The 15,236-nt window shown below is 41.6% G+C and overlaps 1 protein-coding gene across 4 annotated transcripts in view; it reads right to left on the bottom strand.

Moving 5' to 3' along the window:
• Positions 1-2,266: 2,266 nt before the first annotated feature.
• The window catches only part of prom1a (prominin 1a), a 142,443-nt gene continuing 129,473 nt past the window's right edge, over positions 2,267-15,236 (bottom strand). For all 4 annotated transcript variants that reach the window (XM_055638723.1, XM_055638740.1, XM_055638755.1 and 1 more), the window contains 2 exons: positions 9,984-10,028; positions 2,267-4,671 (listed from right to left, as the gene is read on the bottom strand). Coding sequence is in view for 1 of the 4 variants with exons in the window: in XM_055638755.1 (XP_055494730.1) it covers positions 10,007-10,028 (22 nt within the window). In the remaining 3 variants the exon portion in view is untranslated. The remainder of the gene's footprint in view (positions 4,672-9,983; positions 10,029-15,236) is intronic.

Below are 15,236 nucleotides of genomic sequence, written 5' to 3'. Positions count from 1 at the left end.
GGAGAATGGGGTTAAGAGTGCAAGTTGCAAATTGTTGACAGGTTCTATCTGCCAAATCTTAAAACTAAAATTGTACTCCACATAAAGTCCATCCGCATAAACACGACTATGTATACTTCACCAATTTAGTTATTGAAGGCATTATCACCGCAAGAAAGAACAGCACAAATAACAATACATAAAAATATCTCGCCCCAACATTCATTATTTTAAAATATTTAAATGCTTTAGTGATTCAGATTTAATTATTTTATTTTAGATTATCAATATTAACAGACATTGAATTTGTCTTAATGCCAGGACAATTCAGAAGCATCCTGAAAGCTTGGTGTCTTTGCTATCTTCAATGGTGAAGTCTCCGAGGATCCTCCAGTGCTTCTACGCAGCGATGGTGGAAAGCATCTTGTCCGGGAACATTACCATCTGGTTTGGGAATTGCTCTGCCAAGGACAAGAAGGCTCTGCAGAGAGTAGCGCGTTTGGCCGAACGCACTATGGGAACTTCACTTGCCCCCTTGCAGGAACTATACATCAGGAGGTGCAACTCCAGAGCCAACAATATCATGAGAGACCCCTTCCACGGACTGTTCCAGCTGCTACGGTCAGGCAAACGCCTCCGTTGCCATACGGTGAGAACGGAGAGGTTGAGAAGGAGTTTCTTCCCATAGGCCATTAGGACTGTAAACGCCCATCTCACCAGGGACTAACTCTACTGAACGTTTTTCCTTCCATTATTTATTATAGAAACATAGAAATTAGGTGCAGGAGTAGGCCATTCGGCCCTTCGAGCCTGCACCGCCATTCAATATGATCATGGCTGATCATCCAACTCAGTATCCCGTACCTGCCTTCTCTCCATACCCCCTGATCCCCTTAGCCACAAGGGCCACATCTAACTCCCTCTTAAATATAGCCAACGAAGTGGCCTCAACTACCCTCTGTGGCAGAGAGTTCCAGAGATTCACCACTCTCTGCGTGAAAAAAGTTCTTCTCATCTCGGTTTTAAAGGATTTTCCCTTTATCCTTAAGCTGTGACCCCTTGTCCTGGACTTCCCTAACATCGGGAACAATCTTCCTGCATCTAGCCTGTCCAACCCCTTAAGAATTTTGTAAGTTTCTATAAGATCCCCTCTCAATCTTCTAAATTCTAGAGAGTATAAATCAAGTCTATCCAGTCTTTCTTCATAAGACAGTCCTGACATCCCAGGAATCAGTCTGGTGAACCGTCTCTGCACTCCCTCTATGGCAATAATGTCCTTCCTCAGATTTGGAGACCAAAACTGTACGCAATACTCCAGGTGTGGTCTCACCAAGACCCTGTACAACTGCAGTAGAACCTCTCTGCTCCTATACTCAAATCCTTTTGCAATGAAAGCTAACATACCATTCGCTTTCTTTACTGCCTGCTGCACCTGCATGCCTACCTTCAATGACTGGTGTACCATGACACCCAGGTCTCGCTGCATCTCCCCCTTTCCCAATCGGCCACCATTTAGATAATAATTATGTAAAAGAATATGTGTGTTATGATTGTGTTTATAGTTTGTTTGGTAGTTTGTCTTTTGCACAAAAGTCCGCGAGCATTGCCACTTTCATTTCACTGCACATCTCGTATGTGTATGTGACAAATAAACTTGACTTGCAGCAAAGCGAGGTCAGGTGTTAACCAAAATATCTCAAAGGTATAATTCAGGGAGTAGCCAAAACAAATTGAAGTTCAGGCCTGAAGGGTAAAGACAAACAATTGTGCCCACTCAACAAACTAGGTTATTAACACATGCATGATAAATTACCACAACCACACTCAAATGATAGAAAAGCAAAGGTCATAAACTCTTGCAAAACCTTGAGCAACAGGGTGAAAGGAAATACCAGTGAAGGCTACCCAAAGTTGCACAGCACATGTTTACACCCAAAGACACATTGTTCTAACCTCCCCAAAGACTTCCTCACCAGATGGAAACTTGATTGAAGAACAGCAATGGCTCTTATTATATAACTTCCAGTGTGTAAATCAAAGAACAGAAAGCAGAAAGATGGAAGCCCAAGATCATGTACAGCTGAACTCATTTAGGCGTCAAGGTGGATTGGCAGGTAGAGAAATAATAACAGCAAATTTACAATGCTAAAATATAATTTTTTCAGTTTGTTACTTGAGATCCAATTGTGAGTTATTGTGGTGTAATGTTGAGTGTATGCATAGTCGACAAAAGGCATTTTCATGTCATGTCTGCATCTTTTGTTCGGAGCATAGAAAAAAACACCAATATCCAAGATATTTTATTGAATATTCAAAATAGAGGAAATCCCATAAATCTACAACTTTGGACATTATTTACAAATTCTAAAAAAAGTTATAATTAAAGTGTACAGTATTTGCACATTCTACCCAACAATGAAGCAACTGAACTACACAATAACAGAGATAAACTCATTTAAATACTTTGAATACTGTATCCTTTAAATTGTTGCCCATGTTTGGTAGGTTCAGGCAGCCTCATGTTAACTTAATGTTCTAACCAATTTCACCGAAATACTCTACAGTGGTACAGGTGCACAACCTTTTATCCGAAGATCCAAATAACGAAAACCTCCGAATAGCGGACATTTTTTCGGTCCTTGAACAAAGGTCCTTGAAAACGTTCACCGAGGGCGGCCCGCAGAGGTGACAGCGGAACCTCCGGTCGGTCCTCGAAGAAAGGGGAACTAAATCCCCATTCATAAAAGAGAAGGTGAGGGTATATTGCGCGGGAGGGTTAATAATTGACAATATGCTGCTGCCTGCCCGCTGAGTTAAAAAGTTCCCACGGTAGACTCACGATACACAGTGTATCGTGAGTCTTGCGTGGGAACTTTTTAACTCAGCGGGCAGGGAGCAGCAGATTGTCGCTCCCTGCAGTTTCACCCCACCTACACCCCTCTGCTTCCCGGCCATGTGTGTGACCCCTTCCCTCCCCTCTCCAGCTCCCCGCCCATTGCACCGGCGTGGGGGCTTTGCACTGTCTTCACGTCGGCGATGCCAGCATACAGTGCCAGTCACCGGAGACGTCAGGACCAACGGGACACCGACCCCCAGGTCCACTGCAAGCATGGAGATCCCAGATCAGCAACTCGAGCCCAGCCTCGCTCCAACTTCAGAGGAACATGCTCCCCGTAGGGGCAGAAGCTGATGGTGTGCAAGGTACGTCTTGTTCTTGGGGTCGCGCAGCTCGGGCTGTGGGCGAACTGCCACTTGTCGCCGTAGCGGCCCATCGGGGAGCGGATTCCTCTGGAGTTGGAGGGGGAGGGAGGTATTGTGCTGTTTGATCGCCCCCTGTTATCCAAGGGGCAGGGAGACAGGACGTTCACCAAGGGTGGCCCGCAGAGGTGACAGCGGAACCTCTGGTCGGTCCTGGAAGAAAGGGGAACTAAATCCCCTTCATAAAAGAGAAGTGGAGGGTATATTGCCCGGAAGGGTATATCGCCTACCTGGAAGAAACCGGACATTTTTTCCAGGATGTCGTCTGCACACCAAAGCTCACGTTTGGCGCTAAACATGGCACGCCAAAGCTCACGTTTGGCGCCAAACGCACGTCGCCTCTGCTGCACACGGATATAAGAGTGTGAAAATGTCGCCTTAGGCCGCTAGGGTGACATGAGTGCGAGACGCGATTCAATGCTGCGGTCACATTTACAAATTCAGGAATTCATTCAACACACTGCATTTCATACAGACATTTATTCTGCAAGAAAAAACTACATTGAAGACTCACTCGCGACCGAGGAACTGCCGGGATCAAGGCGCAAACTCGCGACCTTGCGGATATGAGCCGAGCACTCTACCACTGAGCCAGCCATTAAAATCTACGCTAAAAAATTTCCATTCCGAAGGCCGACAAATTCCGAATTACGAAAAGTGTCTGGTCCCAAGGCTTTCGGATAAAAGGTTGTGCACCTATATTAATATTTTCAAAGAAAACAGTTGAAGTCCCAATCAGAAGTTTTCTTAATTTCTCCTATAATAGTTTACTACAGGCTTTTGAAGTGTGGTTTTCAATGTATTTAACAAAAGGATTCATAAACTACTTTCACATAAAATAAATCTCTTCATTAGTTTGAACAGCCGTCCATACAACACAACAGCACAAATCCAATTTTAGTGTATTATTGCATTAACACTTCTAAACTTGTTTCACGTAAAATATTTTACCCAATCCAGTTTACGTATAGAAAACAATCTACCTTCAAAATTACAAAACGCAATTTCACTCAGCTTGAGTTATCCAAAATCTGTTTTAAACTGCTCAGAATTTAAATTATACATGAACAAATGTAACAAAAATGTTAGTAAAAGTGCTAAAGTAACAAGTTACAAGCCAAAAAGGAAAAGATTTGACTGAAATACCAGTTGTTGTGGAATCGTAAATTGAAAATTATACAAAACTCTGTGACATGGAAAAATAGTACCTGATTATCTTTCAATCAATCACTGAGCAAGACTTGTAGTTACGTTGATACAATTTGACCATAGACCAAGGCATTTTTTTTGTAAGTACACTGTAACTTCAATTGTTTATTCCCAATATATCTTAACACGTGGTTAATAAGGTGCATATTGACTATGACGAGGCTGAAATCATTTGAAGGCCTTCTGTGAAGCTGTTGTTGCACCCATAAACTGGTGACGTTTCTCCTATTGGTGACAAATAAAACAATGAAGTGAAATCAGGCGATAATCAAAATATGTTCGAGTATAAATTAATTTCTTGTATACTGTTCATTGAAAAGCTGCAGTTACTTCTCTAGAAAGAATGTCCTCCGTACTCCAGTATTGAATATGTTACAACTTTAATTTATACAAATTACTTACTCACAGATGGAATAAACTGAAGTATTATAAATAGCTAGTAGACAAAAATGCTGGAGAAACTCAGCGGATGAAGCAGCATCTATGGAGCAAAGGAATAAATGTCACCCATTCCTTCGCTCCATTGATGCTGCCTCACACGCTGAGTTTCTCCAGCATTTTTGTCTAGCTTCGATTTTTCCAGCATATGCAGTTCTTTCTTAAACATATTATAAATAGCTAATGTCTTAATAAATACACAAGCAGTTTCAAATTTATAGACTCAACCTTCTTCCTGAAAGCTTTTCTTTTATCATAATTTCGGATCAATGCATGCCTACTATTGAAAGCAGAATCTTTAATTCCATTCAAATCTCATCAGCAAATTAAACAGTCTGACTGCATACAGGAAGACGGAGGGAAAATTGAGGCATGGCCTTACAAAATATGCAATTTACACATGTGCCAAGTAATGACCATGTCCAAAATTGAAGGGTTGAACCTCCTGCGCGTGGCATTCAAGTATATCATCAAGGCCAAATCAACAACTACCTGGGGTGTCACAAGTGACCGCATAACTGACAGTTGAAACTGCACGTATAAATAGTGTTACCACAGCACATCTGGAGCTGGATATATTGTGATTAATGGCCATCCTCCTGTTCATGAAAAGCCACCACCAACAAAGCACAAGACGGGACTACAAAGGAATATTTTACATTTCCCTGCACAAATGCAGCTTCAACAATCAGCTACGAGCTTCACATCCAAGGCCAGGTAATTCATTTAATTTCCACGACATTCTAAACTTTCAGTGCACTGTGACTAAAGTGTACACAAAATGCACATTTTAAGTGGAACCGAATAGTTATTAGCATTGCTACATACAGACATCTTACCAACTCAACTCACCATCTTACACAATCCTCATCAACCTACATTACAGCCTTAAAGGACAAATTCCCTTCACAACCCCATGTTGGCAGCCCATGATAATCGATGTTGATGTATGCTTTGCTAAATTAAAGCTTGTTTTTTTGTTAAACATGAGATTCCAATAATTGTCGATAGTGTGTGGCCCGTAATTAATTATTTTATTTTCTTCCTACCAAACAAGGCAACAATGTAAGCAACCCTCCAGCTTCCTGACTTCATGAACGGTGCAGAGGGGATAGTGGAACAATCTGCAATTTCCTTCTTTTGACAGCCCAAGATTTATTCCAACCAAACTTGACAATTTACCCATTTCAAAAGAGTACAAGCCTTTAACACCAAGGTAGACAAAAATGCTGGAGAAACTCAGCGGGTGAAGCAGCATCTATGGAGAGAAGGAATAGGCAACTTTTCGGGTCGAGACCCTTCTTCAGACTGATGTCGGGGGGGGCGGGGAAAGAAAGGAAGAGGCGGAGATAGTAGGCTTGGGGGAGAGCTGGGAAGGGGAGGGGAAGGAGGGAGAAGGCAAGGACTACATGAAATTGGAGGTCAATGTTCATACCGCTGGGGTGTAAACTTTAAGCCTTTAATACTTGCTCTTTTATTGTGTTTATCTTATATTGTATTTCACTCTTGCCATACTTAACTATAGCAATTGCATCATCCCTATCTGTGAAGACAGTTGCAAAATATCCATTATGAAGGAGTTGATGGTGTAAATGAGACATTACACACGTGTGACTTTGAAATAGTCTTTAATACATACTCAGACTTAAACAACACATAAGTAGTGACTGACTCCAGTCTGCTACTGAACTGCGCAGAGCGAGAAGTGGGTGTTATTATAAATGATACCCAAGGCGGGATTAGTGGTGCTGAGGTAGCTATATGATTGGTTGCATGCATAAACCATCTACATCCTTCCCCTTAGAAGATTAAACATGGTATGTATCCATGCCAGCAAAGTTAAACGAAATTAGACAAAATCGCCGTACCTAACAGGCGGCCTACTGACGCGGCCCGAACGCGTACGGACCAAACCTTCCCCCCCTTCATCAGAAAGACCCGAGGACGGCGGCAAACCCGAAGGCGAGAAAGCCAATGGGGGGGGACAGAAGGTGGCAGGGGGGTCAAGCATGCAGGAGGGGCGAATCTGCAGTCAGATATAGCCGTGCCACGCAGAGGACAACAGAACATGCGAGGGGTATCGGGCATGCTGGAGCCGGTCACGGGATCAGCAGCGGACGGCGGTAACTGGAGTGGTGGAGCGTAGGGTCCAGCTGGCGGCGGATGGGGCTCCTGTACAGCAAGCAGATGCTGACGGCTCCTGCGGTAAACAGTCCCCTCATGGTCCACAAGGTAAGATCGAGGCCGCGTCGGCTGTGCCAACAACGGTGGCCAGACGGGAATATCCACGCAGTTTGTAGGCGAACGACGTGTCCTGGCAGCAGGGGCACGAGCGGTTTGTATGACCTGTCGTGGGACAGTTTCTGGATATCGTGCTTCACCTGAATGCGCGACTGGATGGAGGCAGGCTCCCGCACATGAGGTAGCAGCATGTGTTGAGCAATCGGAATTGGTGGTCGCGTCGTTCTGGCCATTAACCGCTGGGCTGGCGATCCCAGGGTTGCGTCTCTGGCAATGTTCCTGAGGTTAAGTAGATCAGTAGGCGCTGAGGTAGCTATATGATTGGTTGCATGCATAAACCATCTACACATGGGAATGTAGGGAGATTATAAAAATTGGATCAGTGGTGTAAATGTGCACCCAATGGTCAGTGCAGGCTTGGTGGGCCAAAGGACTCGTTTCTGCACTGCTGGCTGCATCAGACCCATATAATTTCTAAACAAATGCTCTGAAGAATGGTCCCGACCCAAAATGTCACCTATCCATGTTCTCCAGGGATGTTGCCTGACCTGCTGTGTTACTCCAGCATTTTGTCTCTTTTCTTGGTAATTCCTTGTTTCTATATTTTAAAGGTTAACCTTTGCTCAGTTTGGTCTCGATTTTCCAATCCTGTGCTTAATCAGAAACAGGTTAAAACCGGACCTCCAGACGGGTTAAAACAGAAACCGAGCCTCTGACCTTACCGTTCCCGAGCTCCGCACGGCCCGGTTTTACGTTCTCCCCAAAATCTATAAACACAACTGCCCTGGCAGACCCATTGTTTCTGCCTGCTCATGTCCCATGGAAATTATTTCCATGTACCTCGACTCCATCCTATCCTCCTTGGTCCAATCTCTCCCGACCTATGTCCAAGATACCTCACACACCCTCCGTCTCTTTAATGACTTCCACTTTCCAGCCCCACTCCCTCATCTTTACTATGGACATTCAATCACTCCTTATCACCACCCCCACCAGGAAGGTTTAAAGCCCCAAGTTTCTTCCTCGACTGCAGAACCAGTCAATTTCCTTCTCCTAACACTTTACTCGGCCTGGAACAGGGATTGCTGGAATAGCTGGTCCTCACCTTTAACAACTTCATTGACTTGTCCCTAAAGAACGAGGGCATCTCGGATGGCGCCGTACGATGGCAGCCTTGCTGAGTCTGTCTTGTCCTTTTTTTTTTGTTGTTTTTAGTTTGTTGTTTAATGTATGTTTCAGTGTATCTTTAGTTTTGTAATATGTGGGGGACGCGAAGCAGGGTGGGGGAAACTTAAAAAAAATCTCTTTCCTCGTCAGGGATGCAACTCATTCCTCTGCACTGCGGCCTAACCGTGGAGCTGACGGCCTCTTGCTGGGGATCGACTTCTGGAGCTCCAAACTGTGGGGGCCTGCAGACTTAACATTGTGGAGCTTGCAGTCCCTTTGTCAGGGATCAGCTTCGGGAGCTCCAACCGCAGGAGCTTCGGTTGCCCCAACTGCGGGAGATCAGGAGGAAAGAAGATAATACGTTATTGCCTACCATCACAGTGCACTGTGGTGGATATTGATGTTGATTTTTATGTAGTTGTGTGTCGTGCTGATTTTTTTGGTATGACTGTACGGCAAATCAAATTCCTTGTATGTTCTTACATACTTGGCTAATAAATTATTTGTATCTTGTATCATTTCCTCCAAATCAAAGGAGTAGCTATGGGCACCTGCATGGGCCCCAGCTATGTCTGCCTTTGTAGGGTACATTGAACAATCCCTGTTCCAGGCGTATACAGGCCATATCCCCGAACTCAATCTCCATTATATTGTTCTATATCTCTCCACATCATAGTCTATATCTCCCATTACTTTCAGTCTGAAGAAGGGTCTCAACCCAAAACGTCACCTATTCTTTCTATCCAGAGATGCTGCCTGTCCCTCTGAGCTCAGCATTTTGTGTCTATCTTATTGTACTAAAGACCCGTGCTTCAAAACTACCTGCATTTCTGGCCAAGCTGTTACAGTGCAGTTACATCAGTGGTAGCTACTAAATAATACCATGAACTCCCCACGTATGTCCTCGTCACAAAAAGGACAGATCCAATTCAACCAATTGCTGCCTCAACTCGCAATCAGACCGAAGATAGCATTAATATTGCCATCAAGTGTACCTTATACTCCAATACCAGCTCATCAATAACTTTCATTTTCACGAGGACCTCTGGGTACTTAACTGCCTTAATCTCAAAGTTCAGAGTAGATAAATTCCACAGGGCAGGCAGCAGTGATTGACCTCAACTGCAAGGCAGAATTTAACCAAATGAGGTAGTAGGGAGCCCTAGCAGAAATTGTAAATGGACTTCAAAAGGGAAAACATACCAATGGTCTAAGTTGTACCGTGTACAAAGGAAGATGGCTGTGGCTGCTGGGAGGTCTTTTATCCCAGTTCCAGCACATCACGTAGCATAGATGTGTTCAGGGAACTAATGGTGGGATCAGAAACCACATTGATGAGGGACAAAGAATGAAACAAAAGGACACATTGAATTTGAGAAGCAAAAAGGAAGGAAACTGGATAGAAAGTGAAAAATTCTGGTGAATATCAAGAAATATTTTCATCTGAATGTCTTACAACACAAATAGGTTTCACAATTCATTGCCGAGAACTGTACAGAAAGTTTCCTTTTAGCTTAGCATTTCATTAACATGTTGCATTAAACATTAGAAATTCAATTTGCACACCAAAAAATAATCAGAAACTAAATGACTCATGTTGATCACATTCATCTCAATTTTACATTCAGACTTTGAAAGAAATGTAATTCTACACAGAACAAAATAATTAAGATGGTGGTTAAGAAACATACCTCCAAGAAGCTGCCCTGTTCATCTACCAGTATTCCATTATACTGCTACAATGCCAGAAAGAAATAAGGTTAAACTTAATACAACTAATCAATGGCTGCATTGTAACTATTTATTTGTTTAAAATATCTTATTTATTTAGTAGTGAAAACATTTCATACGAATGTCATTTGTTAAATTCTAACATTTTATTGGTCAAATTATTTTTGACCCATTAACATTTCTACATACTTATCACCATTGACATTTAAGCAATATAAAATATTAAATTTGAGCAAAGTCAAACATTTTTATTACTAGAACAGATCTGAATGCAACAAACTGCACAGCTTTATACGACACAAGATTTCACAGGTCTGAAATTAAAGCAAAGCCAAAGCACTTTACAACGAAAAGGAATCTACAGACTAAGCCACACAGAAGGGTTTCAACCCAGCATTTAGAGAATCATTCTGTTTTAAGACAAAATGAAGTTTTATGCATTGTTTCTGTCTCAGGCAACTCCTGGCTGTTCATTTTAAATGACAGATTTTTTTGATTTTTATAAAATCTCCTCTCGAATATTTTTATTTGTACAAGGTTCAAAACCTCAGAAAAAAATATTGTTGCAAAGGCATTAAAAGGGAAGTCAACTACCCTTCCTTTCAAACATAATTAATTAATAACAATTGAAATCATTGTTGGAGGGTACAGCGGCATTTCCTGATCCAATTCAGTATACCAGAACTTTTCACACGGAAATAAATACAGCCATTAATGTTCCCTACTTATTCAATTACTGGAACATTACAAGATTTTTATCATTGGAAAAGAATACGTTACAATCTTTGCAACATTCTGCTGTTTTTCTGTTCATCTTTGTATATATTGTTGTACTTACCATTACTTTGTTTATACTGTTTTCTCTATAAGCTTCATTCAAATAAGTAATTTCATTACACACTGGTGTGTATGACAACAAACTAACCCGCATCTTAATTTTCTGCTGTTGGGACAGCGTCTTTAATTCACACTGTCAAGTAGGCTTTGTTTTTACACATTCATTCTCTCTTACTTCATGGATCCTGCCCATCTTTAGGCAGCTCTTTCCAAGTACCAGCTTTACAATCAGAATTGGGCATCCTTTCAGTTTGGTATCTGTTCACCAAGTTAACAATATGCAAATAATTTTGAAGAGCCTCAACTTGCAGAGTGATAGACTCTGGACAGGGCAAGTGGCTGGTTGGATAGCTCTTTTATTCAAAATGTCAAGGACAAAGTGGACCAAATGGCTTCTTGCAAAGCTGTAGCTTTATTTATGATTTTATATGGAACTATTTTGTTGACCTTAAGTAACCTCAGGGTTTGGGCCATAATGGGAAGAAGGAAAACAAACACCAGCAGTACCTGCATGCAACTGTTTTCCAATGATAAATGCTGGGAATTGATTAGATGCCAGGACTGTATTAAATTGAAATTCTGCATGAATACTTAAGGGGTGTGAGAAGGGATGTGCTCTAATTTATTATATCCACAGCTGACAGAATGAAAAGCTAAAACTGTTAGGAAGTCGAACATTATGGAGGGGAAAGCAATAAAGGAGATAAAGGAGACTTCACAAGGAGAAAGAAGACTTATTTCTACAATTGATATTTTGAATTATTCTTTGAGAATATTTTTTTTCTTTCTCTTCTGTTTTTATAAAACAGAAGAGGAAGGGCCGAAAGGCCTGCTGCAGTTTTGTGCTAACAAACTAAGGAAAAGGGAATGTTATTGAAATTTATTAGAAAGCAGCTTTTTGATGATGAGAGTTAGATTTAGCTCTTAGGGCTAAAGGAATCAAGGGATATGGGGAAAATGCAGGAACGCGATACTGATTTTAGATGATCAGCTATGATCATATTGGTGCTGGCTCGAAGGGGCGAATGGCCTACTCCTGCATCTATTTTTCTATGCTTTTACCTCTACATCAGAAAAACTATTTGTTTATTAATTGCTAAAAGCAGATTAACGTTTATTTTTTCAGGATGACTAAATAAGACACAAATCCTCAAATTATAAAACCATTCAATAATCTGGGAAAGGGAGATCACTGTTTGATTATAGGCTCGATGGGCCGAAAGGCCTGTTTCCATGCTGTGTCTCTAAACTAAAGTAGACAAGGTGAAAAAGTATCCCAGAATTGCCTCCCAAATTCAAGCAGTTTGTTTTCTGCAATATGTTGTGCAAATAGAAACATTAAAACATTAACACCACACAAATTGTAGGAGCTTTGCAAAGCCAATTAAAATACACCTTGTAGGTAAGAGTATTTAACAAAAATATCCTTAATGGTGGGAAAGTAAGAAAAAGCAGATAGGGAATGAAATCTTGTAGAAAAACAAAGAGTCCAAGGAAATTGACATATCATATCAGATCATATACGAAATGGAAATATTTAAAACACATGTACGATCAAATGAGAGACATGTGGAATCATGGAAATAATAGCACAGTTTAACATTTTAGAACTCCCCAAATAAAAGCAGTGCTTGGCAAATATAGCATAGTGAATACTTGAACAGCCCAACATTGAAAGGAGTAGCATATATCAACTGAAGAACTCAGCCACTGAGAAGAATCAATAATTAGCAAAATTCTTTAATAGATAAGAACTCCCAAAAGCATGCAATCAATAAACATGTAAATTAGATAATGCTCCAAATCCTCTGGAAACTCCTGGAGGAAATAAAGCTATTTTTCCACAGAGTTGTGTATGTACAGAGGTTGAGTGGACAATAGACAGCAATGTATGATATTTATATTTCACAGAAGATATAATAATAATTGTCAAGTTTATGAGTGGTCCTTATATCCAGGAGATGTGCCGGAAGACTGGACGGTGGCAAATGTTGTGCCTCCTTTCAAGAAGGGCTGCAGGGAAAATGTTGGGAACTATAGGCCGGTGAGCTTAACATCTTTAGTTGGAAAGTTACTGGAGAGTATTCTGATGGAGCCCTTACCCATCCAAAGGTTATACGGGCATTTGAATGGGTAAGGGCTGACTAGGGACAGTCAGCATGGTTTTGTACGTGGGAGGTCGTGATTAATATTTTTGAAGACGTGACCAAAAAGGTAGATGAGGGCCGAGCTGTAGATGTTGTATACATGGATTTCAGGAAGGCATTCAACAAGGTTCTACATGGTAGGCTGCTCTGGAAGGTTAAATCACATGGGATCTAACAAGGGAGAGATAGCAGAATGGATAGTAAATTGGCTTCAGGGAACGAAGCAGAGGGTGACGGTGGAAGGTTTGCTTCTCAGACTGGAGGCCTGTGACTAGTGCTGTGCCTCAGGGTTTGATGCTGGGCCCGTTACGGTTTGTCATCTACATTAATGATTTGGATGAGAACATACAGGGCAAGATTAGCAAGTTTGCTGATGATACAAAAGTGGGTGGTTTTGCATGCATTGAAGATGGTTGATGGAATACAGAGAATTGTGAGGTGTTACATTTTGGGACGTCCAACAAGGGCAGGACCTACACAGTGAATGGTTGGCCTCCAGGGAGTGTTGTAGAGCAGAGAGATCTAGAGTGCAGGAGCATGGTTTCTTGAAGGTCAAGCCGCAGGTGGATATGGTGGTCAAAAAGGCTTTTGCACATTGGCCTTCATCAGTCAGAGTATTGAGTATAGATTTGGGAGGTCATGTTGCAGTTGTATAAGACGTTGGTGAGACCACATTTACAATATTCTGTTGTTCTGGGCACCATGTTATAGAAAAGATATTATCAAGCTTAGCTTGAAAGGGTTCAGCAAAGATTTACGAGGATGTTGCCAGTACTAGAGGCTGTGAGCTATAGGGAGAGGTTGAGTAGACAATAGATGCAGGAGTAGGTCATTTGGCCCTTCGAGGCAGCACGGCCATTCAATGTGAACATGGCTGATCATCCCCAATCAGTACCCCGTTCCTGCCTTCTCCCCATATCCCCTGGCTCAGCTATTTTTTTTTTTTAAGAGCCCCATTTAGCTCTCTTGAAAGCATCCAGAGAAACTGCCTCCACTGCCCTCTAAGGCAGAGAATTCCACAGACTCGCCACTCTCTGTGAGAAAAAGTGTTTCCTCGTCTCTGTTCTAAATGGTTTACTCCTTATTCTTATACTATGGCCCCTGGTTCTGGACTCCCCTAACATCAGGAACACGTTTCCTGCCTCTAGAGTATCCAAGCCCTTAACAATCTTATATTTTTCAATGAGATCCCCTCTCATCCCAGCTGCTCCAATCTCTCAGCATATGACAGTCCCGCCATCCTGGGAATTAACCTTGTAAGCCTACGCTGCACTCGCTCAATAACAAGAATGGTACTTCCTCAAATTAGGGGACCAAAACTGCACACAATAATCCAGGTGTGGTCTCACTGGGGCTCTGTACAACTGCAGAAGGCTGGGACTATAGCAACATTTAAGAAACAGTTAGGCTGGGACAATAGCAATGTTTAAGAAACAGTTAGGCAGGTACATGGACAGGACAGGTTTGGAAGGATATGGACCAAGCGTTGGCAGGTGGGAAGAGTGTAGCTGGGTCATGTTGGCCGGTGTGGGCAAGTTGGGCCGAAGGACCCTTTTCCACACTGTATCATTCTATGACTACACATCACCGCATATTTCTCCCCTCACAAAGAGTTATGGAATTGTAGTATTTACACTCAAAAGGCAACTAAATGTGTTTTATTCCAAGATCAACAAATTTCTTAGGTATCAAAAAAGATAAATTGAAGGTTTATTTTAAATTTTAAAATATTTTAAATGCCATTTTAAATGAGATGGGACCAAGACTGAAGATCTTCATTTCTCACTTGTATTTCTTGTCTAAAGATGAACAGCTACAGTTCCATACTTTACATTAATCTTGATTACTGACCTTGCAGTTTATAATATTACAATAAATTAACAATTAGGTCATCATCATGGCTCAGTGAATAATACTCTTGGTGCCATGAATCACGGTGGAGGTTTTAAGTTCCTTTCCAAATAATCAATCACAAAAATAAAGACAAAAAGACAAAAAAGACTTACTGTAGCACTGAAGGATTCTTACATTGTCAGAGAAATCATCTTTTTGATGAAATATTAAACCATAATCCCATCAGTTTTCTCAAGATGCAAAATACCCCATAACATCATGTGTAACAACAGTGTAGCAAAAACCCATGTACCCATGGCAACACCAATGCTAGGATTGCCAACACTATTTTATGAATAAAGGACATGGTATAGGAAAGAATTTATTCGGTTGTAT

Source organism: Leucoraja erinacea, chromosome 1 (assembly GCF_028641065.1).
Source record: "Leucoraja erinacea ecotype New England chromosome 1, Leri_hhj_1, whole genome shotgun sequence".
Taxonomy (NCBI): Eukaryota; Metazoa; Chordata; class Chondrichthyes; order Rajiformes; family Rajidae; genus Leucoraja; species Leucoraja erinaceus.
The sequence above is the reverse complement of the archived record's forward strand: the minus strand, read 5'-3'. Positions and strand labels throughout refer to the sequence as shown.